We start from the raw sequence: 26,353 nt of genomic DNA on the forward strand, positions 1-26,353 counted from the left end.
TTTAGGAGAGAAGAAAAACATTAGAAAATAATTCAATAAAAAAGATTTAAATGGAATGAAAGTGACTACCACACGAACTGGCTGAAAACATCATTTTTAACGATTTTAATGTCATGTTTTTATTGACTGCTAGGTAAAAAATATTCTGTGCAGTGCCGAATTAGCCCATAAGCCAATTAAGCAATTGCTTAGGTTAACATTGCTAAACTTAACATGCTAAAGTTAACATATGAAGATGTTCATGTTCTGATGCCCCCAGCGTATTCACTAGTCATAGTGATTACCACTTGTTCAAATCGACGTGGCATGATTTGGCTGCTACACGATCTCTAAATGCTGAATACATGCGGAAATGGATCGTTGATTCTTCAGTTTGATTTACAATAAATTCCTTTTTACACAATAAAGTGAAGAAATAGTCAGAATACTAGGTATTTAATAACTCTACAATCGATGTATTTGACTGATTTAGCTGCATCGGACTTCCGACTGTTTTCTAAACTCCCATATTAGGCCAATAAATAAATTTAAAAGGATTATTTTTAATTTGAAGCTATATTTTAGAAACTCAGTAAAATATATGCAAAGTTATTATTCAGATTATTGTGGATATCGATAGCTGATACTCTTTTTCCATCCTTCACGCAATTGACCGATTCCATTTAGAAAAAACAATGTAGGTTTTGAAGCTATCCACGAATTAGCCAATTTTTTTCATTATTTTCATATAAAGTAAAACCCTGCTCAGACATGTCACAGCTCATATGTCGGAACAAGTAGTAATTAGAAGGATCAAGGTCTGGAGAATACGGCGAGTAAGGTAGCACTCCACTTTTATTTTAATGATTCGAATTATGTTTTCACCAGTTTTGTGATCGAGCGTTGCCATGCTGAAGAATAACATTATTATGTCTTTGCTCGTATTCAGGTCGTTTTTCGCACAATGCTCATCCCAAATGAACCTCTTGTAATCGGTAGAGATCCCCGTTGAGAGCTTCATCAGATTTTAGCAACTCACAGTATACTACGTTGCAGTATTGATCCCACTTTGAGTTGATCCAAATTGGTTCCGCCAAACACAGAGTAATAGCTTGGAGCCATGAATATCCGGCTTTGCCGTTAATTTTGATTCCTCACCAAGTGGTCCGCATGATTTTGTTCATTTATATTTATTTATTTATTTATTTATCATCACAATTAATAAAGCGATGCAAAGAGCATTTATTATTTTGCCTTTGAAGAAGCATTTCACACATGACTAAATGCATTTCAATGTCTCTTGGCTTTTGGATCATTCCCATGTTTTGGATAAAATGATTGAAAAGCTGTGATCTATAACTAACAATTCTGCAAGTTCTTCTACCTGCGTCTTACAAGAGTTGTCATCGAGTGATACCTTCAAGTCCTCGTCTTCAAACTGTTTTGGCTCTCCAGAACTGTCATTGTCTTCGGTATCAAAATCACCACTTTTAAAACATTGAAATTATATTTAAAAAGTCAAATTAGTTTAACGCACTGAAAAAAAAATTGTTCAACAACATTCTTGTTGTTTTGTTGAAAAAAAAATTCAACGAAATGAAAAATACTGGAAAGTGAAAGTGTCAGTGAGTCTTCAACAGAAATTTGTTTACAAATATTCCTGATGCGATTTTATACACATTAATGCCATCTGTTGTAAATAAATGTTATATAATATAAAGAACTAAAAAAAATATTGAAAAATGCATTGCATCCAGTGAAAATAAATATAGAGAGAGAAAATAAACGTGTAATAATTCACGATATTAAAAACAAAATGGAAACATTATTTTCTAATGTTAGCGAAATCAAACACACAACATTTACTCAAATAATCCTCGAGAAGTTCGGTAGCAAACTTGACCTACCGTTGACAAAGCGCGCACTGTTACAGACACAACATTCAAGAGTAATCTTGATAATTCCCCGGTTATTAATCAGTGAAGTAAATCGTTCGGCAATAACGGCGAACTTAACTACTCTAGCCCGATCACCTCCGCAAACTTCGTGGAATCTGTCTGCGGCAAATAATCTCTTACCGCGATACAATCTCCGAACTTCACTCGGGCCCGCAATTCATCCATCATTTCGTTTCCTTTCCAGACAATAAGCTAATAACGCCGCTTCCGAATTATCTACCTTTCCGAAACAGCTGCCGATACTTCGGGCCCGTGGTATTTGCACTTATCGATTTTAAACTGTTTTAAACCGTATAGAGGAAAACAGATTGAAACGATTAGAAGTTTTAAAAAAGTCATTTTTGAGTAACGAAGGATAAAATGCACCATTTTATTTTTATTTTTATTTATATTTGTGTTTAAATCCTCAGATTATTAGTAGTGTAGGGCTAGTTTTAAATCCAAAGTTAAAAATAAACGATGAAGTATAAAGTAGAAATGAATGAATATAATAAATGAAGTAGCTGTTATTACTTACACAATAAATGACAAATTAAATAAAACAAATAGTCTGTAGACGCGTAGTATCTTGATGTAGAAATGATAGTGTGATAGTTCTAAAATGAAATTAGTAACTAATTTCCAATTATAAGGGTGAAGTTAAAAATACACACGAAATATGGCCAAGATCGGTGATTATCACGACAGATACATCAAATGTCAGGTAACAATGAAATACATAGAGTAATAGAGAGTCAACTAAACAGGGATCTCTGGCGATAACTTTTGCTTTCCTCAGCATCCAGATGGGCTTATAAATAGACTATTCAGCTATTTTGATTGGCCAATTTAAATATATATTATAGGCACCTGTAAAAAAATATTTCGCAGTGCAGGCATTTGATTGATTCTTGGATAAAGTTTGCCATATATATATATATATATATATATATATATATATATATATATATATATATATATATATATATATATATACAAAATCAATCATAAACAAAGAACTTTGAAACAAGTCATAATCACTTCTTCAATCATCTCCCTTTTTCATATTTGTGTAGTGCCATCAATTTAATCGATTAGAGATCTATTACGGCTTTGTTTTCTTGACATATACTGAAAGCAAACTTTTGAGTATCTCCCCTTTATATTTCTGTTACCCATTTTATTCAAAAGTATAGAGGGCATCTTAATATTTTTAATATTCTATCTAAAAAACCATTATGCGGTGTACAATAAAAATATTTTAAATGTACATTTTTTAATATTTGACAAAAATATGTTATATTATCGACATGCCAATATCGCAGGATAAAAAAAACGCGTAGATCAAAGACCTAACGCCAGTATAATGAAACAATATTCTGAGGCATGAGACATTGCCTTGACTCGTTTGATCGTTTAGGAACTTCTGGAATTGAAGTTATAGAGTCATCCCCTGTGAGTATGGAATATAAGTTGTCTCATGTTCATCCTCTTCACAATTTCCTAAAGGCTAACTAAAAAGAAGAAATAAATTAACTTATGATAAGCGCTTCAAATGATTTCTCATACTAGCTGAAGGATGTAAGGAAAAACTATCTTGGTTAAGTAGCCTTAAGCCAATATTTTATACGGATAATTATAAAATTTTGTTTCTTTAATGAAATGAAACCCTCAAGGTAGTTATTACATTTTGAATCCATGGCACTATAACAAATTTGTTCTTACTTGAACAATAAATTGGTTCCAAGAAGAAAAGTGTATAGCCGTTTGCATAGCTTCTTTCGGAAGGGGATTAATTTCTATAACTAAAAAAAATATTTGATATTTATGTATGTGAATAAACTTACAACAACAAAACATGCTGTAACGATAGTAAATTTCTTTGATACTTTTAATCAGAGCCAAATACTTCGAAGCAAAGTAACTGCATTTCTTTATTATCTATACATCCGGGCACACAACTCTTCCTAGTTCGAGAATTTACTTTACTTATTGTACTACCGACTTATATATACTAATGTACTAATAATTTAATCTCTAAACGTTATAAAAATACGCACTATTCCTTACGTCAGGAATACCGAAAATTAAAGAAAATGAGAAACCGTAGCGGCTATCTATTACTCTTAAACAAGTAATAAGTTAAAAGTAGCGACATTAGATGTTGAAGGTCGTGAAACATTTCCCCAAAATTTCCTAGAAAGTCTCTATTTCTCTGTGATGATACTGATAGTTAATACCACCGGCAGCTACTAGTATGGATAATTAATTATGCTGGCGGGTGATATTAACTAACTAGTGCTAAAAATAATAATACCGATAAATAAATGAAGCGACAAGTAATTTTATTGATAATCGACAGTATTACAAGATTAACGACAATCTTAGTCTATCGTAGTCAACAAAATAATGGACTATGAATAATAAGACAACAATAACAACAGATAACGGATAATAACGATAACTCATAACAATAATAAACCATGTTAACATGTACAATGAGATCAAGGGAAGCATATACACAAGATCCTGCCCCAATATATAACATATATTAATATATTATAGATAATTGACATAAATTCAATACTAGTCAATTTCTTCTTCAATGTGTCTGATCGAGCTCATCCAAACCGAAGGTGTTATTGTCGGTTATGCTCCTTTCCATAAATCCAGACAGTTCTGGTTTTAATATCCTTCTTGACCTGAATGCCTATTGTAACAATTCTTTACAATACCCCATATCAACTCAACTGGATTAAATATGCATTGATAGGAAGTAAGGTAAAATAATCTGTGGCCATAACGTTCAGCAATCGGATCTATCATGTATCTTTTCTCAGGCTTATTTGTAAAAAAGTAAATTACATAAAATACAATTAAATATTTCATTTAAATTTATCAAGTCACAATTTGAAATAGCTCACTCTTTAACATGGCTTCTTTAAAATTTATTTTATATACTTTAAGCCATTCTTAAATTGCGGCCATTGTTGATGCATTGGTTAGGATCTTCACCAATGAACCATGATATGTTGCATTGTCCGTAACAATAACTAATGCTTCCTCCCCAAACCACTGCAAAAACCAGATATGGTTAATTTCTACATGGTAGTCACCTTCGGACTTAGAGGAAAACGCTAATTCTGCATCAGGAATAAAACTATCCCTGTTTCCAGCATAAAGAACTATATGTCAACAATAAATTATATAAATGCTATGACTAACAAAACCTAATCTATAGTTATTCCAACGTTGACCTTTTCCATCAACTTTGTATTATCATCTTGTCATGATTGACCCAATATACCATTCTGAAATATCCATGTCTCATCTAAATATACAAATTGTTATAACAATTCTTTCTAAATTTTTATTTGTTTTTAAGAATTCTATTCCTTTTAAATCAATGTCTGAAAGTTCCATTAAACACCTTCGTGGGTTATTTTTCCAACACTTAAATCCTATATTAGCCAACAGTGTATGAAGGGATCTTCTACATCCCACAGATAGCTGCATAACTTTTAGATTTTTATAGATACTTTAACACTAACAATTTTCGCTGAAATAATTGTATTATATTATGTTTCGATTAAAAAGCTACTTACTATTATTATCCATTTCATATATTTGAACTATGATACAGCTAGCATTATGATGATTGGTTACCCATTTGGCATAAAGTGTGACTCTGGAGAATTTAAAGTTATATTGGTTTTTATATTTTGAGATTTTTTGTGACCGTGGCCGTACTAATATTCACTGCAGCTGCAACTCGCAAAAACATTTTCAATAAAAACCGCGGCTATTAATATTGAACAGTAAAAGTGCTCTCCTCTCTAACACATTGTACTGGCAAGAAGTGGACCCTATTATCTCGTTCTTGTTCGAAATAACTGATTACAGACGAAATCAGTTTTTGACTCTGACTGTGTAACGGCCTCGACATTTTGAACCAGAGTAATGATAAGCAGAGATTTGAAATTTATTAAATCAAAACGTTAAAATAACGCCTGCCGGTTTATAAACAGTAATTATAATATTTTGAGGAATTTTTCAGATGTTTGACAAACAGACAACTTCTGCGAGCTCATTCGGTTACATGTTCGAACTTATCAAATAGCATTATATCTCTTTTTAAATAGAATAAAATTTGAAAGAAAATGTGTATCTGGCTGTTAAATGAATTTACAACTTTACATATTACTTTACAACATTAATTTACGTCACTACTGTTTTGAATAGATAATATGTCCATTTTTTATGTCTTTAAAGGTACGTATTTCTATATGATCAGTACTTCCACCAAGACTTCTAGAACCCTACACCTTCACCTTGTCTGTTTGCCTTGTTTATCTTAATTTTGAAGTAGAACCAGTTAAATAAAGCGTACCCTCCTAAGCCTTGTTATAAATTATCATTGAAATCGCATTTAATAAAATATCTAATGCATCACACAAAATCTCCATCGTATGGGTAATTTGCGATATTAATGAGTACAAGGATCTTAGGTTACGTTTGTTCGTCTGTCTCCGATGCTCCCACTAGAATCCTTCTTACATAATAGATGTCGTCTAAGACCTGTCCCAAGACTTACCACCCCTTTTCTACGAGTAAACCCCTACGGTCCAATTTATCGAAAATAAGGTTGCTACACCAACAGCTAAGACCTTTCTTGAAATATTGATTGATAAGATTAATCTATTTAATGACCTCATCTGGCCAATAATGTTTTTTTTCTTTTGAAAAAAAAATGTTGCAAATATTTACGTTATTAGTTAAAAGAATATATACAAATGTTGTATCAGAAAGTTATTTCAAATGACCAACTGAGGTACTTATTATTTTATCATAAGGTAAAAAAGGTTCCATTTCATGTTTCATATTAGCATTGCTTTGCAGTCTATCGAGGTTTTCATCTATTAATTTAAGAAGAAGAAGTGAAAACTTCAATTAGAGGAACAGAAAATCGCATGATGAATTTGATGCTGATATTTGTTGCTTATATAACACAGGTCTACAATAAACATTTCTAAGAGCAGTTTAAGTTTTGTGACATAACCTTTATATTTTGAGATATTCTGAAACCGAAAATGATTTCCTTTTTGTAACACAATGACACGTTACTTGGCAATTTGTGTACCTAAATGATCATTACATTAAGATAAAAAAGAGTGGGCATATTGTTTTATCTAATGTACATTGACTAGCACTAAAACCTTTTTTTTTCCCCAATGTGATTCTTCTTTGTACATTTTCACTTTTGGAAGGAATCTAGAAGGTCTATTTGAAGTGTTCAACAACAGTCTGATATTGAGACTCTCCATTTTGCTTGGTGTATTTTCCATCTGTTTGATGCGCTAGTGAATTTGCTCACCTTGCTCTTCAGTCATAACTCTCATATTTTCAGAAAACCAATAAAGGAGGGAATGAAGCAAATATAATTTTAGATTCATTAAATAATATAAAGCTTGAAGTTATTTCAGCAATTTTTTAACTTAATTTATGATTGCCATCTTTATGAGTATCTGTCATGGTGGTAATGATTTATGGGTCAGTCATAAGCCGTCTAAACGTCTTCAGTATTTGCTTCTGAAAGGTTCCGAAACTTCATCTTTCTCCAACTTTATGTGAATTGGTGATAAAAGAAGTTCATGTCGAGATATGAATGTTTCTTGGAGAAGGTTCTTTTCACCAATTTTAAAATACCTCGGCCGCCAACTCTCTTTGATCTAGTGATTTACACGCTCTCTGCTATTCCATATACACAAAAAGCCAGAGAACCTTACAAGTTCTTGTTTTTTTGACGTATACGTAATAACTATTACCGTTATTGGCGAACATGGATAAGTTCCAAGCCGGTTATTAGCGAAAAAAGGCCGAAATTTCTAAAAATCAATTTGCAGCATTACTATGTTGTAAATTTACACTATGATGCGCTCAAGTGCCAAAACATTGACAGGCATCTCACTTAATATTGTTCCACGAAAATATATTAGAATATAAATGAGTCAACAGTAGTCGTGACTTGGTATTTTTTAAATAAAATAGTTTTTAGTAAATGGATTTTGTGTATGTTACACGGTAGATATTTGATAATCAGTAATCTGTATTACATTCATTCAAACATATAGAGTCCACATATAGGCACAAACGCATGGTGTCACTCTACCTAAATCAAACAAATTACATGCAATTTAATGTTTTTGATAAGGTATAAAAGTATATTCATTATATTAAATACATTTTCAGTTTTTTAAATATTTCATTAATTTTAAAAGCAAAATGGTCATCAAATACATATAAGTTATGAAATCAAAACTGACATTGTGGAAATCTGGCGTGTCTTAGGTAAATATAAGAGTCTTATAAGTGTTTTTTCCAAGTCCAAGTCCAAGTAACATTCTAATTTAAAACATTATTTAACATTCTATTTAAATGCTAAAACGCTCGCGTTTAATTATTTAAAGATTTTATTGGTTTTAGATAAAAAATGTTATCATACGCAGATAAATTATGACAAATATTAAAAAATAATGGACTTGAAAAATTAAAAACCTATAAATATACATATATAATTAGTGAAACAGGCATTATATTAACAACAAAGCATTTGTTATGTATAGATACTTTCTGAAACTTGCTATAAGTAAATTATATTTGAGAAAATATTTTTTATTAATATACACACCCGATAATACAAATAAATTATTAATTTAATTTTTATCCCAAAGTATAGAAAAGAGCCTTATAAGTAAATACCATATAGGACTCAGTAACATTCTACTAAAACAATCGTAAGAAATAATAGATTTTTAATTAGCATAATACTAATTTTTGAGAAAAAAATGTTATTATATGAATGAATATGAATGCACAAGATTATTGACAATAAGCCTATAAATTGATTTTAAAGATTTTTTAATTCTAAGCTAGTGAAAGCAAGCAGGCACTTTCGAAGACGAAATGACACACACTTAAGTGAATACTGTCAGTGAGGCTTCCAAATAAAATTGGTTACAAATATACCCGATACGATGGATAGCCCGAGAAAAAGCTATTTAAAATTAAATACCAAGACGTACAATCGGTTTAATAAAAGAGTAAACTCATTAATTTCCAATTTATTTAAATGTCAATATCTTCTTGAATGGGTCTAAATGAGTTAATCCAAACCGAAACTGTTATCATAGACAATGCTTCTTTCCATATATTCAGGCAGTTCTTGCTTGTATATCCTTCTTAACCAGAAGGTTTATTGTAATAATTCCTTGCTAGTCTGCTTATATGTTCGAACGTGTCGGACAGCATTGTGTCTCTTTTTAACTAGAAGAAAATCAGTAGAAAAATATTGTCTGGTTCTAAAACGAATTTACAAATTTTGGATAGGCAATATATTAAATTTCTTAATGACGTGAGTTCACTGTTATTTTGAATAGACTATAAATACTATCCTGCCATCCCAATATATCCCGTTTAGGTAAATCCGCTATGTAGCTAAATACGTACACCCTCTCTATTTGATTTTCATTTTAATTAATAGAACTCCGTCAAACAACCCGAACACAGGGATGCATCCCCTCATTCGAGCAAACCCGGGCCGTCCGGCCGGTTCATCAATACGAATTTCTCGATACAGGTCGGTCGTGATAATATATATTTCAAACATGCCTTTTGCCGTCTCTGTCGATTTCATATTTTACCGCGCTGATTAAAACATGAGATAGATCTGACCCCCTCTGCGAGAGAGTCAATCGAGTCAGGGCTGCCGCGAAACATCTCCGGCATCTCTCTATTATTTAAAGTAGGCGCAGAATCCAGCGTGGGATAAAAGGGTCGGATTGAGATTGTGCCTTCATAAATACTCTATGTTTTACTCGACGCGTTTTAAATAATTCCCGTTACGGGTTAATTAACTTTCGCGAGAACTTTGCGGAACGTCAATATTCAGAAAGAGAATAATTAATTGTTAGTCGAGCAAGAAACGAGTTACTTTTCGTTAGTTTTTGGAACCTTGGAAGGGTCCGATGATGCGAGTATCAAATTTAATGTATAGTTTATTCATGAATTCTATTTAAAGAAACGTAAATTGTGTATTGCGTCAGCCTATATAGAATTATATTTTGATCTTTTAATCCCATTATGAATTAATTTTGAATAAACAGAAATTTTGTTATCAACAAAAATAAATCAAATAGTCACATCAAGTAAAACTGGTTCTGCTGTAAACCAATGATTAATTTGTCAATTATAAGGTTCATTCCATTTGATTAATTTTATTCATTTAATTAATTTTGTTCTTTTATAATTTCTAAAAATATTATTAATTTTAATAATATCATTAATTTTATAAATTTTATTAATTGTATTAATTGTATTCATTTTATTGATTTCATTAATTTTATTTATTTTATTAATTTTATTAATTTCATTAAATTTATTAATTTTATTAATTTTATTAATGTTATTAATCTTATTAATTCCATAAATTTTATTAATTTTATTAGTTTTATTAATTCTATTAATTCTATTAATTCTACTAATTATATTAATTTTATTAATTTTATTAATTTTATTAATTCTATTAATCTTATTAACTTTATTAATTTTATTAATCTCATTAATTTTATTAAATTTATTAATTTTATTAAATTTATTAATTTTATTAACTTTATTAATTTTATTAATTTCATTAATTTTATTCATTTTATTAACTTTATTAATTCTATTAATTTTATTGATTTTATTAATTTTACTAATTTAATTAATCTTGTTAATTTTGCCAATTTCAGTAATTTTATTAACTTCATTAATATCATTAAATTTTGGTTTTATTAACTTTATTAAGCTTTTGTTTTGTTAAATGAATTAATTTAATTAATTTTATCAGTTTTATTAGTTTAAGTAATTTTAAATTATATTAATATTATAAATTTTATTAATTTTATTAATTTTATTAATTTCATTAATTTTATTAATTTCATTAATTTTATTAATTTTATTAATTTTATTAATTTTATTAATTTTATTAATTTTATTAATTTTATTAATTTTACTAATTTAATTAATTTTATTAATTTTGCCAATTTCAGTAATTTTATGGTTTTATTAACTTTATTAAGCTTTTGTTTTGTTAAATGTATTAATTTAATTAATTTTATCAGTTTTATTAGTTTAATTAATTTTAAATATGTCATTAACTGTATTAATCTAATTAACATCATTAACACCATTAATATTAGCGTTGGGAACAGTCGACTGAAAACAGTCTATAGTCAAAAACTAGCGAAACAAATGCACGGTTCGACTATTTTTTTCAATTAGTGATGTCAGACGAAATATACGAATCATGTATAAACTGTGCGAAGGGAAAGGTCGGAGGTAATTGCTTGGATGGTTAATTTTATATGTGGTTATATTTTTCAATGGTAGTACAAAAGAGACGGAGATGTATAAATTCCTTCACGAACTAACTTTAAAAAAGGAAAGGAAAAAATAATTACTGAATACTATTATAATAATTATACATAACAGGCAATTTATAATTTAATTTTAAACGAAGTAGAATTTCTTTTATTTTTTAATGTTCTGTAGATCTGTAAAAAGGAATGGAATTTTTCTATGGAATGGAATAATACCCGACAAATGTTTTATATATTATAGACGATACAATAGAACTTAAATAAAACCTAAAAACTAAAGTAGTACAATAACCATAAATACTATATAAAAGTCAAACATATACCGAATCATAGAAAAATCATAGAAAACTAATCTATTAGATAATTAAAAATGAGCTGAAAGAATTGATATAAATGTTTATTTATTATTGAACGGAAATATTTTTTAACAGAAATCGAGAGAGTAATCCAAATATTACCTATTGTAGTCATAAAAACAGTCAAAGTATTTTACTATTTATCATTCCCAATTTTAACAATCTTGAAATATATTGTACCAAAATGCTATAATATTAATGTACAATATATTTTTATTTACAAGCAAACTACCAAAAAAATCATAAAACTACATATACTATACATATAAATCTATGTAGGCATAAATTGGGTACATTTTTGTCAAGGTCGCGGCTAAGACGACAGAGCCAGAACGTTAAATATCAATCACTAGAACCAAAAATAGTAATTAAAAGTGCGAATAAAACAGTCGATAGTAAATAGTAACAAAATCAGTCGGACCGAAAATAGCGACTGAAAACTTTCGACTGAAACAGTCACTGGTAAAAAGTAGTAAAATCAGATGAACCAAAGATAGCGACTGAAACAGTCGATAGTAAAAAGTAGTTAATTACTAAATAGTCGATAGTCGATTTCAGTCGACAGTTCCCAACACTAATTAATATCATTCATTTTATTAATTTAGGTTTTCATAAAGATGAATGGAAGCGTGAAAAAATTACAGTTTCGTTTTAATAAAATTAATGCAATTCAATTTATGAAAACTATAAGACAAAGTGATTTTAAGAAAAATATGTTTGAAACATTGTTAGATTTGTTTAAGAAAAAGGATGGAAAACATTTTGACTAATCTAAGATATTATGAACTCTAGATTTACAATATTCTTAAAGGTCAATTTTTCAGTTTTTTCTACAGATAAAAACAATTGACAATGACATGTCGGCAGTAATTGGTTTGACGGGTAAGTGGTATCGAATGTCAAACTTTGACAAATACACAAAAAAACAAACTCAAATTAAATTGAGCTTTGTTATACATGCAAATTTTATTAATCCATAATAACGTTGATCTTATTGTGCACTGAATTATATTCTAAATGCTAAATTATAAATATTATAATATAAAATAGATAATTATAAAATAGAGATTACCTCGGAAAAAGAGAGAAGTCGAAATTATGCTTAATAATTATAAGTTTAGCATCAAATTAGAGTAAGCTAAATGTTAACTGTCAAAGAACTTAACCCAACTGTAAAATTCGATGGTGTTGACATGTATCTACAGCTTTCTATTTAGTAGTATTAATTTATTCTGTGTATACAGCGCTTTTAATGGAAAGCTCAAAATTAAATTTTCAACATTCATTAGTTTTGTTGTTTGATCTGAAAAATGTTCTGGCGAAGTTCATCAAACACTTTCAAAAACTGATAGTTATGCTTACTTCGTAATGTGCCAATTCTCTGGTTTCCACGATTTAAAAAGGGTAATTTCATTATTTTCCAAGCAAAAAATAAGAGTATTCTGCTGCATATAAAAGTTGAACTGCGACAAACCCATGCATAAAAAATAATGGTTTAGTCGTCCAGAAGGGCCATCCATATCAATAACGAAGGTAATTAATTTTCATAAACACTTTTTGTGCATATAATATGTTCAGCCAGTGTAGTGAATAACGAGCAGCTAAAATAGAATGAAGGTGTTACTGCAGATGTCTATCGACATCATTTCAATAAATCTAATGATGTATTGTTGCAAAAAAACGCACAGTAAAGGGTAAAATACACTAAGACAAACTGTTGCAAAGACAGCATTCGATCACATGTTACAAACGTTGTTAAGGAAATACTGTTGAGATATACAGAATGTGAACTTTTGCCGCACATAGCGATTTATTTAGACCGATGCAACATAGCTTCAAAATGTTGAAAAAGTTAGAAAATAGATCTCTGATCGAGCTACTTTTATACTAGTATCGTTATTTCGACACCACATCTCCACGTTGCCACAAGATAAGAGAAATTTGTAGAAGAAAATATTGGACCAATTTTCCTCTTGAAATCCTTTCTTGAATGAAGAAAAACGACCATAATACATGGAAACACTTAATATTCAATTGTACAATTAATTCAATCCTTATAAATATTTCTTCATTCAAAAGATAGTAGCAATTTACAAATTCGCTTATAGACAATAGTTCGATAGATCGATAACAAAGTTATATTACTTTATTACTAACCGATATTGCATTGACTTATAGCTGGAATGTAGGAATGCGAGAAAATTAAGATTAAGCGAAATCAACGAGATGAATTTTCCCTTTTAACCGAACGTTGACACAGACATTCACGCGAACTTCATTCAATGGCAACTTGTACATTATCCGAAGTTTGCATTCTCTATCAACTTGATAATCTCCCTTCCCCAACAATCCGAACTTTCGAAGTTGAAATTTAATTTTCGAAATTATTATACATTGTCTGATTAGATAGTGGTCGGATATTGTTAATTGAAAAGTTTCGACGCCGGTGCGTCAGTCGGCGCCATCATAATTTTGAAATTCAAATTCAAGCCCGCCGAATGTCTGAAAGGAAAATGTTTCGACGTAGTCAGCGACGCGGGTTGCATAACTTCGGGGGAATTGAAAGGGGAGCTATTTTGACTAGACTGAGATAATTTTATAAATCACGTCTATACGGGCTTAAATAATAATTTTCGGCAAACTTGCATTCAGTTGAAATGAGGAGCTACAAATATGTGTTCGAAATATGTGTCTACATTAATCATTGTCCACCTAATTCTTCAATTATCAAATTTGGTATTACTAATGGATGTTAAACGGCTTTTTGAGTGGGGAATTGTCAAAAACAAAAACACAAATATAAATATAAATAAGCAGCACATTATAGTATTAAAAAAGTAAAAAAAAGTTTTAAAATACATTAAAAATAATCAATTACATACTTGTTATAACATTGTTGCTATAAAGAATTATTTTAAGAAACAAAAAAAGATAATTCGAGCCTCTTAAGAAATGTTTATTTTCAGACAAATTTTCAAATAATATTCCTTGTCAAATTAATATAACTATAAGTGCCATGTTTTACTTACTGTTTATGTTTAATCACATCGAAATAATAATTAAGAATATGGCTGAGGACAACTTAATTCCAGTTTATCCAAATTGATATCTTTAAAGTCAACACTTCCAACAGTTCCAATTTACACTTAAAAGAAAGAAAACCTAGTTCAAGCTCATCGAACCATCTCGAGTCATGAGTACTTCAGTCATAAGTATCAGAATGGGTTTGCTCTTTGTCGTTCCTGATATATCTTTTAAAAACCTGAATACAATTCTTAGACATACTTATCGAAACATCAAACATAAAGTTTTGGTATACATTGGACTGGATACCAAAATCAACTCGATAGTTGAATTTAAAATGAACTGACTATGACAAATTTAACGGATCCTGTTTTCAATTATGAATAGCTGCTGAAGTGAAACGAAATCGACCCAATTACTGAAATAAACGTTTACGAGCGATGATATGTGTAGAAAATAATATGAGGAAGAAATTTCGATGCCAAAAATTGTTTAATGGAGTTGGAAATGAATTGTTCATCATGGGCTGCATTCCAGTTTATCCAAATTGATATCTTTAAAGTCAACACTTAAAGTTCCAATTTACACTCAGAAGAAAGAAAACCTAGTTCAGGCTCATCGAACCATCTCGAATCATGAGTGCTTCAGTCATCAGTATCAGAATGGGTTTGCTCTTTGTCGTCCCTGATATATCTTTTAAAAATGTCAATATAATTCTTAGACATACTTATCGAAACATCAAACATAAAGTTTTGGTATACATTGGACTGGATACCAAAATCAACTCGATAGTTGAATTTAAAATGAACTGACTATGACAAATTTAATGGATCCTGTTTTCAATTATGAATAGCTGCTGAAGTGAAACGAAATCGACCCAATTACTGAAATAAACGTTTACGAGCGATGATATGTGTAGAAAATAATGTGAGGAAGAAATTTCGATGCCAAAAATTGTTTAATGGAGTTGGAAATGAACTGTTCATCATGAGCTGCATTCCAATTTATCCAAATTGATATCTTTAAAGTCAACACTTAAAGTTCCAATTTATACTTAGAAGAAAGAAAACCTAGTTCAGGCTCTTCGAACCATCTCGAATCATGAGTGCTTCAGTCATCAGTATCAGAATGGGTTTGCTCTTTGTCGTCCCTGATATATCTTTTAAAAACGTCAATATAATTCTTAAACATACTTATCCAAACATCAAACATAAAACAGTTTTGGTATACATTGGACTGGATACCAAAAGCAACTCGATAGTTGAATTTAAAATGAACTGACTATGATAAATTTAATGGATCCTGTTTTCAATTATGAATAGCTGCTGAAGTGAAACGAAATCGACCCAATTACTGAAATAAACGTTTACGAGCGATGATACATATAAAAAATAATGTGAGGAAGAAATTTCGATGCCAAAAAATTGTTTAATGGAGTTGGATATGAATTGTTCATCATGAGCTGCATTCCAGTTTATCCAAATTGATATCTTTAAAGTCAACACTTAAAGTTCCAATTTACACTTAGAAGAAAGAAAACCTAGTTCAGGCTCATCGAACCATCTCGAATCATGAGTGCTTCAGTCATCAGTATCAGAATGGGTTTGCTCTTTGTCGTCCCTGATATATCTTTTAAAAATGTCAATATAATTCTTAAACATACTTATCCAAACATCAAACATAAAACAATTTTGGTATACATTGGACTGGATACCAAAAGCAACTCGATAGTTGAATTTAAAATGAACTGACTATGACAAATTTAATGGATCCTGTTTTCAATTATGAATAGCTGCTGAAGTGAAACGAAATCGACCCAATTACTGAAATGAACGTTTTCGAGCGATGATATGTGTAGAAAATAATGTGAGGAAGAAATTTCGATGCCAAAAATTGTTTAATGGAGTTGGAAATGAACTGTTCATCATGAGCTGCATTCCAGTTTATCCAAATTGATATCTTTAAAGTCAACACTTAAAGTTCCAATTTATACTTAGAAGAAAGAAAACCTAGTTCAGGCTCATCGAACCATCTCGAATCATGAGTGCTTCAGTCATCAGTATCAGAATGGGTTTGCTCTTTGTCGTCCCTGATATATCTTTTAAAAACGTCAATATAATTCTTAAACATACTTATCCAAACATCAAACATAAAACAGTTTTGGTATACATTGGACTGGATACCAAAAGCAACTCGATAGTTGAATTTAAAATGAACTGACTATGATAAATTTAATGGATCCTGTTTTCAATTATGAATAGCTGCTGAAGTGAAACGAAATCGACCCAATTACTGAAATAAACGTTTACGAGCGATGATATGTGTAGAAAATAATGTGAGGAAGAAATTTCGATGCCAAAAATTGTTTAATGGAGTTGGAAATGAACTGTTCATCATGAGCTGCATTCCAGTTTATCCAAATTGATATCTTTAAAGTCAACACTTAAAGTTCCAATTTACACTTAGAAGAAAGAAAACCTAGTTCAGGCTCATCGAACCATCTCGAATCATGAGTGCTTCAGTTATCAGTATCAGAATGGGTTTGCTCTTTGTCGGCCCTGATATATCTTTTAAAAACGTCAATATAATTCTTAAACATACTTATCCAAACATCAAACATAAAACAGTTTTGGTATACATTGGACTGGATACCAAAAGCAACTCGATAGTTGAATTTAAAATGAACTGACTATGATAAATTTAATGGATCCTGTTTTCAATTATGAATAGCTGCTGAAGTGAAACGAAATCGACCCAATTACTGAAATAAACGTTTACGAGCGATGATATGTGTAGAAAATAATGTGAGGAAGAAATTTCGATGCCAAAAATTGTTTAATGGAGTTGGAAATGAACTGTTCATCATGAGCTGCATTCCAGTTTATCCAAATTGATATCTTTAAAGTCAACACTTAAAGTTCCAATTTACACTTAGAAGAAAGAAAACCTAGTTCAAGCTCATCGAACCATCTCGAGTCATGAGTACTTCAGTCATAAGTATCAGAATGGGTTTGCTCTTTGTCGTTCCTGATATATCTTTTAAAAACCTGAATACAATTCTTAGACATACTTATCGAAACATCAAACATAAAACAGTTCTGGTTTACATTGGACTGGATACCAAAAGCAACTCGATAGTTGAATTTAAAATGAACTGACTATGACAAATTTAATGGATCCTGTTTTCAATTATGAATAGCTGCTGAAGTGAAACGAAATTGACCCAATTACTGAAATAAACGTTTTCGAGCGATGATATGTGTAGAAAATAATGTGAGGAAGAAATTTCGATGCCAAAAATTGTTTAATGGAGTTGGAAATGAACTGTTCATCATGAGCTGCATTCCAGTTTATCCAAATTGATATCTTTAAAGTCAACACTTAAAGTTCCAATTTACACTTAGAAGAAAGAAAACCTAGTTCAAGCTCATCGAACCATCTCGAGTCATGAGTACTTCAGTCATAAGTATCAGAATGGGTTTGCTCTTTGTCGTTCCTGATACATCTTTTAAAAACGTCAATATAATTCTTAGACATACTTATCCAAACATCAAACATAAAACAGTTCTGGTTTACATTGAACTGGATACCAAAAGCAACTCGATAGTTGAATTTAAAATGAACTGACTATGATAAATTTAATGGATCCTGTTTTCAATTATAAATAGCTGCTCAAGTGAAACGATATCGACCCAATTACTGAAATAAACGTTTACGAGCGATGATACGTATAAAAAATAATGCGAGGAAGAAATTTCGATGCCAAAAAATTGTTTAATGGAGTTGGAAATGAACTGTTCATCATGAGCTGCTTAATAACTAACTAAAACAACAATGTGAAGCCCTTTTGTTCAACAATGCCCTAATATCCAACCAGTAATCAATGCGATTAAATCAAGCCATTAAAAAAAGCAGTTTTGAAAAAAGGTGTTGTATTTTTATTACCACGCACATCTTTAATATCAAATATTTAGAAATCTTAGCTGGAAATACATTCTCCGTACAGTCCTTCCACAACCATATTCCGGTCTCTAACAGTTCAAAGCTGAAAAAACAGCTGTAATGGTGGAAAGCTGACTTCCAAAGAGGTTTGTTAGAACCACTTAACACAGTTTAGGTTTTCGGTTTAGAAATCTCACAAATTCTACAATAACAGGACTATTTCAAAAGGCCATCAATCAAAACGGTACACATAGTCTATTAAAAGCTTTTTTAGTAATGCGTTATGGATATTTGTGACGTCAAAACATTGCAATGTTGCCGCATCAACTCTAAGTTTTAGTTCAGTTTGGCTTTGATATACAAAAAATTAATATATAAGAACAGTAAGTACACAAACTATTTTATCAATATAAATATAATTTAACAAAATTATTTTAGAGAAAATTATCTGTCTGGAAAGTGTACATAAAAGAATTAAGAACATGCAGCTTTTTGAGGAATGCAGCACATCCTTTCTTACACTCTTATGGTGTAAAGATAACCCTCGGAAATATTTAATGGAACTTCCAGACATTACCTTAAAAAGAATTCAATTTCTAAGGCATAGAACAACATTGCAATGTTTCGACGTCACAAACATCTACAGATAACTAAAAAAACTTTGAATAGACTATATACTTGATTGGTGTTTGAAATTTGTAAAACTAAATCCGCCTTGAGAATATGAAAAAAAGCAGAAATTACTTTTCGCCCAAACCATTGGTATTTAAATATTAGCAAAATAAGTGATCAGGTATGTGAATTAACGGTTAATATTTTTTCAGTTTTACTGTCAAACCTGTTATGGCCCCTGTCAGTCAACTACTCGTCTACTACGTCACAGCTCAAGGCGAACCCATCAGCGACGTCATCAGTTTCAATGTGAAACTTTTTAACAAACATGTACGATTGTCTTAATCATTATTTGCATTTTTACTAACTGAACTGTATTTATAATCATTTAGGTGTCAGTGAATATAGAAGAAAAAGAATACTGGTTACCCGACCAATCGGTTGATTTGGAAATTATTGCTGAACCAGCGTCGTTGGTCTGTTTACTGGGAGGCAGAGCGGGTGCCAGTGGAGATCTCAGGTTCGACCCACGAATAAGGTAAGTTTACTGCTGCGTCGCCACAAACGCAAGAAAACAATGTATATATGATAACACTAGCGACCCGCCCCGGCTTCGCACGGGTGCAATGCTGATACTAAATTAAATACACTACAGAAAAAATATGAACGTTGTATATAAAAACATAGCGGCCCGCTCCGACTTTGCACGGGCATAAAATATATATGCCTATGTCACTCAATGAAAACATGATTAAAATCGATGCAGTATTTTTGGTTCATTCATTACTGCCCTTGGCCTGCACGCATTAAATTTGGAGTAAAACAATTCCTCTTCCCCTATACTTACTATGAAGATTTCCTGCTATCTTTGGAATATCTAAATTCATACAATTTTTATTACATTACACATTTTCAAACGCAAATTTTAAATTTGTAATATCTCCGAAAATATTTGTTTAATTTACATGCTGTAAGGAACCATATTGATCTATATTAATTGCACACTGTATTTAAGCTACTTAATTCGATAAGGATTAATGCCGTATTGCTTAAAATAGCTTCGTAAATAAGCCATTTTCTCACGTAAAAAGTAAACAATAAAAATGGTTAATGTGGGTTATCCCTAAAAGATAAACATATACCATCGCGGACTTTTTTGTAGACCTTTTTATGGTGTACAATACTGTAGTACATTAATTTGATCTAACTCGTAGGGTTAGGCAGCGTTTTTGTTAATTGCTAAATAAGCCTAAAAAAATAGGTTAATTTACGACATCACGTTAGAAACCTCTAAAATTAGCAATGTTGCCTTAGTATATTATGCATGTATTATACATATAAACCTTCCTCTTGAATCACTCTATCTATTGAAATCCGTTGCGTAGTTTTAAAGATTTAAGCGCACATAGGGATATAGGGACAGAAAAGGCGACTTTGTTTTATACTATGTAGTGATTATAAAGTTAGGAATAGGGCAATACTTCTAACAACTTTTTTAATTCGATACAGCAGCGTCATTTACTGACTTTATCTATTTATTTAGTCCTTATAATACTCCTTATTGTATACTTCAGTATATGGGTATTATAGTTGCTTATTCAGATCATATTTGCGTAAAATTTAATTATTTAATTTGACTTCATGGACGACCTTCAACCTACAAAATCTTCTGTATTGTAAAAACTTTCCCCAAATTATTTAATATTATTACGCAGAGTTACTGATTTTTCAATTTGTGTTTATCAATTTTACGATATATAACTTTATTAAAAAAAATACCACTCACTATCTATGTATTAAAGCTTTGTTCAGAAAGCGTGAATAATTATGATTTTGAAAATTATTTTTGAATATATATTATTGCAACGAATTCCCAAATATGACTCAATAAATGTCATAACAATTTTACAATATCAATCTAAAATCAGCATTGATTCTTGTTGAAATACATGGTATACCAATAATTTTTGTTACCATATATTATCACTACATAGTATAAAACAAAGTCGCCTTTTCTGTCCCTATATCCCTATGTGCGCTTAAACCTTTAAAACTACGCAACGGATTTTGATGCGGTTTTTTTCAATAGATAGAGTGATTCAAGAGGAAGGTTTATATGTATAATACATGCATAATATACTAAGGCAACATTGCTAATTTTAGAGGTTTCTAACGTGATGTCGTAAATTAACCTATTTTTTTAGGCTTATTTAGCAATTAGCAAAAACGCTGCCTAACCCTACGAGTTAGATTAAATTAATGTACTACAGTATTGTACACCATAAAAAGGTCTACAAAAAAGTCCGCGATGGTATATGTTTATCTTTTAGGGATAACCCACATTAACCATTTTTATTGTTTACTTTTTACGTGAGAAAATGGCTTATTTACGAAGCTATTTTAAGCAATACGGCATTAATCCTTATCGAATTAAGTACCTTAAATACAGTGTGCAATTAATATAGATCAATATGGTTCCTTACAGCATGTAAATTAAACAAATATTTTCGGAGATATTACAAATTTAAAATTTGCGTTTAAAAATGTGTAATGTAATAAAAATTGTATGAATTTAGATATTCCAAATATAGCAGGAAATCTTCATAGTAAGTATAGGGGAAGAGGAATTGTTTTACTCCAAATTTAATGCGTGCAGGCCAAGGGCAGTAATGAATGAACCAAAAATACTGCATCGATTTTAATCATGTTTTCATTGAGTGACATAGGCATATATATTTTATGCCCGTGCAAAGTCGGAGCGGGCCGCTATGTTTTTATATACAACGTTCATATTTTTTCTGTAGTGTATTTAATTTAGTATCAGCATTGCACCCGTGCGAAGCCGGGGCGGATCGCTAGTTTATGATAAAAATATTCATTTATAGTTATAATAAGTTATAATAATCCTACTGAGTTAAGGCAGCAGGATGGTCCTCCTATTATTACTACTACTAGTACTAGTACAACTCACATGTTACTGAGAAGCATGGCTACAAATGTGTGTTTGTGATTACATATAAAGCAAAAATACAAAATGCAGCAAGGCAAGTTCCGCCTGTAACCAAGCTGGGTAAGAGCGAATGTCTTCTGGAATGATCTTTCAGTTGATCCCTAGCTAATCGGAAGCTTAATGCCGGGTACCGTGGTTCAGAGCCTACGTTAGGCAATAGGTCCACTATATAGTATACACATAATATTTTAATATATTAGGTGATGTCCCATCAAGTATAATAAATACCCAATAACGTTTAGATTGTCTATTTTTACAGCCATATAAACAAATTGAAACAAATTTTTAACCTATATATTACTTTTAAAGAATTTTTTGAATTTGAAGATTTATTGTGAAAAATCGGTACGACGTATTTTATTAAAAGTACTGTCCATCGATAACTGCTACTTCCTCCCGTCTTTCGAGCAGTTTACAGAATCCATCTCGAAATATCTAAGTATCCTTGGAACATATTAACGAATCGATCCATTTTTGGAATCTTTATTAGAAGCTCCTCATATGTCAGACAAAGTAGTAATCAGAAGAAGCAAGGTCTGGATAATACGGTCTCGTTGGAAACACTTCCCCTTTTAATGTTAATAAGTGTGTTTTCACCGGGTTTTCAATATGTGTTCATTTGGATTATCGTAACTATCGTATCATAATCGTATTCATGTTTTATCACCAGTAATACTATAATATTTAATAGCCTTTCGTTATCTCCTGGCTTCAATTCATACGGCACAAAATATCCCAGTTTTGGATTATCCCCATGTTCTTCAATCGGTTGGTACCAAATCTACATACAAGAATACTTTTTATGCTTTACACGAATCACCATCAAATAATAACTTCAAATCCTTGTCTTTCAAATGTATTTGCCTGTCCCAAACTCTATTTGTCTTCGATGTCAAAATCACCTCTTTTAAAACGTTAAAACCAGTATTCAGATATTGAAATTAAATATTTCCATAACCTTCACATATCATTCCACGACCTTCCGCTGTCATTTTCTTCATATTGAAGTAAAAAAATTCCCGCAAAAGCTAATTACTCGATACAAATTCACAATGCCGGCTTGGTTGGCGCAGTGGTAACGGTTCACCTGCTGTTGCGATAGTCGCGGGTTAGAATCCTGCTGAAGTATGGTCGTAAATTTATATTTGTGATTGTCCTAGGCAAGAATGCAAAATCTGACAAGGAAATTGATTCCAGTCACGCCAGTAACCAAGCTGGGTAAGACCGGATGTCTTCTAGAATGATTTCTAACTCACCAGTCAGTTACTCCAGTCAGTCGGTAGGCTTAATGCCGAGGACCGTGGTTGGGAGCCCACATTAAACTGTAGGTCCAGTCCAGATAAACCACTAGTTGTTAAAAGGAGATTTTAAAATATAGAAAAAAAAAGCTAATTCGAAATGTTTTATACAATGAAAAAATGTGAACGAACAACTTATCGACAAATTGGCACATATTGAAAACTGAAACCTATGAGTGAAGCTTCAACATTTCAAACACAGTAACACCATCTGTTGTATATCATTTAAATTAATTTATAGGCTTAAATTTATATAGATTTTTTGTTCTAAGGCTGAGTTTAGATAAACAGTTTTTTAACAGTTTAGATAAACAAAACACACATTAATATTTATACATTAGATTAGAACATCTCCTACTAATTTTACTAATATTACTCTCAATAAAGAAATCCGTAATAAAAATAGTGATAATAGACAAATACACTTCATAGCGACATCATAAAATTTGCGTAAACATAAAAAAATCGGAAGCGGTAAAGGGTTCACTATTTAATCGCAGGAAATCAGATTAAGTTAGCGTGAGCAAACAGTTTATCTAGTAAGCCTAGTTTGAAATACGACACTCGAGATAATGGATTGGTCCCAGATAAAACATTGGGAACTTTCGGGAAGCGATATTTCTTCTAGTCAGAAATAAAACGATTATTGTCCCTTTTTTAATTTATCTGATCAGTCAAAAAAGACCGTCAGCTTATTTATATTATACTATACGGTTTTTTCGCTATGATACTGCATTCATATTGATTTTCGAATATTTATTGCTATTATTTTGGAAGGTTCTTAAATTATTTTTTCATAGTTAATTTTTTGTAGTATGATAAAGTTTTTAATGTTTCATTTCTCAGCTTATCTGATCCTTTATATAGTCTGAGCGCATATTCATTAAAATAAGATTAACCCTTAAATATTTGATTCTAAAAAATTACTAATGAGTTCGCGAAAAGTGTCCAAAAAAGTTTTAATTTATAGATTTTTTTTTAATATCGCTCTTAGGGTTTCAACAATCTTCCCTGTGCGCGATATATACATAACATGTTCCTATATCAATTCATTAAATGTTTTCCTGTGTTTAGTTAGTCTTATTCTAAATCTTATTCTAAAGTCTATATTGTGTCCTCTATTGAATTCGATGGTGTGAAAGGTTTTAATCTATTAATCCAATATTTTTTTATAACAGGTCGCACATTTAACTGATTAGCAAGCACATTAGGATGTACTAACACTCTATTAAAGTACTTAATACAGAAATTTTGAATTACAATCGTTGTGGGTTCTAGATGAATATCGCTTAATATAACTTCATTAGATTCATGGTATATAGCATTGACAATGGCATGCAAAACTTTGTTGTTTGTTTTGAAGACACTGAACGGTGGCTATACTAGGCTTTTTAGCAGTGCCCTATAGTTGGATTTCATAAAAACACATACTTAGACTTGGATTTGCGCCCGATAAGCCAATACATTTCATATAGTTTGAATCCAAGTTGTTTTCGAATCTTCAGCAAGTATGTGCTTTTTCTAAAGAAGGCGTCAGTCTAGATGCATATCAAGATATTTAAAATCCTCAGCTTGGGGTAGCTAACAATTATTAATATTCACTGGTGATTGTTCAACGCAGAGTAAATGTGACATGGATAGATTTTGTTTCATTTGCTCTAATACATCATGTCTTCAGTCAGAGTTGTATTTTGTCAAGCTGTGCTTGGAGGTTCTTTGATGCTGTTATTGGATTTTCGTGAGATGCTAATGATAGATTGCAGTGTCGTTTACATATGTTATCACAATAGTGATTTTTGTAGGCATTAGATCGGTTGTATATAGGAGATACAATGTCGGACCCAGTACACTGCATTCAAGAAGACCTAAATATATTATAAAACATGTTTTATAGCGATTTATCTCTTTGTGAGTTTATAAAAATAAAATAATATTTACATGCAATTTTTCCATACAATATACGGCATCTTTAAATCATGAATCCATTTTACACGCTTTTGCAACACTGAGGGTCCAGCAATTATGCTGGTTGTTACTATTTAACGTTGTTTAATTATATATGTATAATTATTTGTATTAACTTTGATAATCTAAAGTTATGATTGGCACACATTTGACCACTAGTATTAGACGCATCTTTTCTACGATGTAACTGAGTAATTTCTGGATTTTACTTCTTACCTTCAATTTTGTTATCATGACTCATCTACATCTTTCTTAAATTCATATAAACTTGAGATTAGTACACTAACAACTTACTTACACAATACTTACATGTTAGTCAGTCATCTAAATAAAATAAATAAATAGTTTAAAATATGTTGCTTAAACACTGAGAAGAGAAACTTGCTCGCCAGTAAAATAATATTTCGAAAACATCATTAACATTAACATTTGGACGAAGCGTAAACAACCAGACAGCAGTCTTCGTAGTGGTAACAGATCATCACTCTCATTTTAGCAATGAGAGCAAAATAACGGTATATAAAGCAACATCAAGCCAATATAGACATGCGGCATTCATGTCATTAGAAGAACAATATAAAAGAAGAATAATTAAAGAATATGCAAAATATTTCTCAAAGCATGAGCAATAAACTTCAATATCTAGATCTCAATATAAAAATAGTGAATTAGGAAATAAGTCAGCATAGCAAAACATATCAGAAGAGACTTGCATAACATACAACCGAACTGGCATCGGTGATGGGTGGAGAAGAAGAACAACAACATGCAAAGCTGAATTGTGACATTACCAATTTGAGCAACATATTCA

The 26,353-nt window shown here is 30.8% G+C and overlaps 1 protein-coding gene across 1 annotated transcript in view; it reads left to right on the top strand.

Annotated features, from left to right (window-relative positions):
- The window catches only part of LOC143189965 (C3 and PZP-like alpha-2-macroglobulin domain-containing protein 8), a 468,650-nt gene that overhangs the window by 318,802 nt on the left and 123,495 nt on the right, over nt 1–26,353 (top strand). The window contains exons 9-10 of the mRNA XM_076393989.1: nt 19,482–19,599; nt 19,662–19,807. Of these exons, the coding sequence (XP_076250104.1) occupies nt 19,482–19,599; nt 19,662–19,807 (264 nt within the window). The remainder of the gene's footprint in view (nt 1–19,481; nt 19,600–19,661; nt 19,808–26,353) is intronic.

Source organism: Rhynchophorus ferrugineus, unplaced genomic scaffold, assembly GCF_030347505.1.
Source record: "Rhynchophorus ferrugineus isolate W39M unplaced genomic scaffold, kcgeb_rfMv2 rfM2, whole genome shotgun sequence".
In the NCBI taxonomy this organism is placed as follows: domain Eukaryota; kingdom Metazoa; phylum Arthropoda; class Insecta; order Coleoptera; family Curculionidae; genus Rhynchophorus; species Rhynchophorus ferrugineus.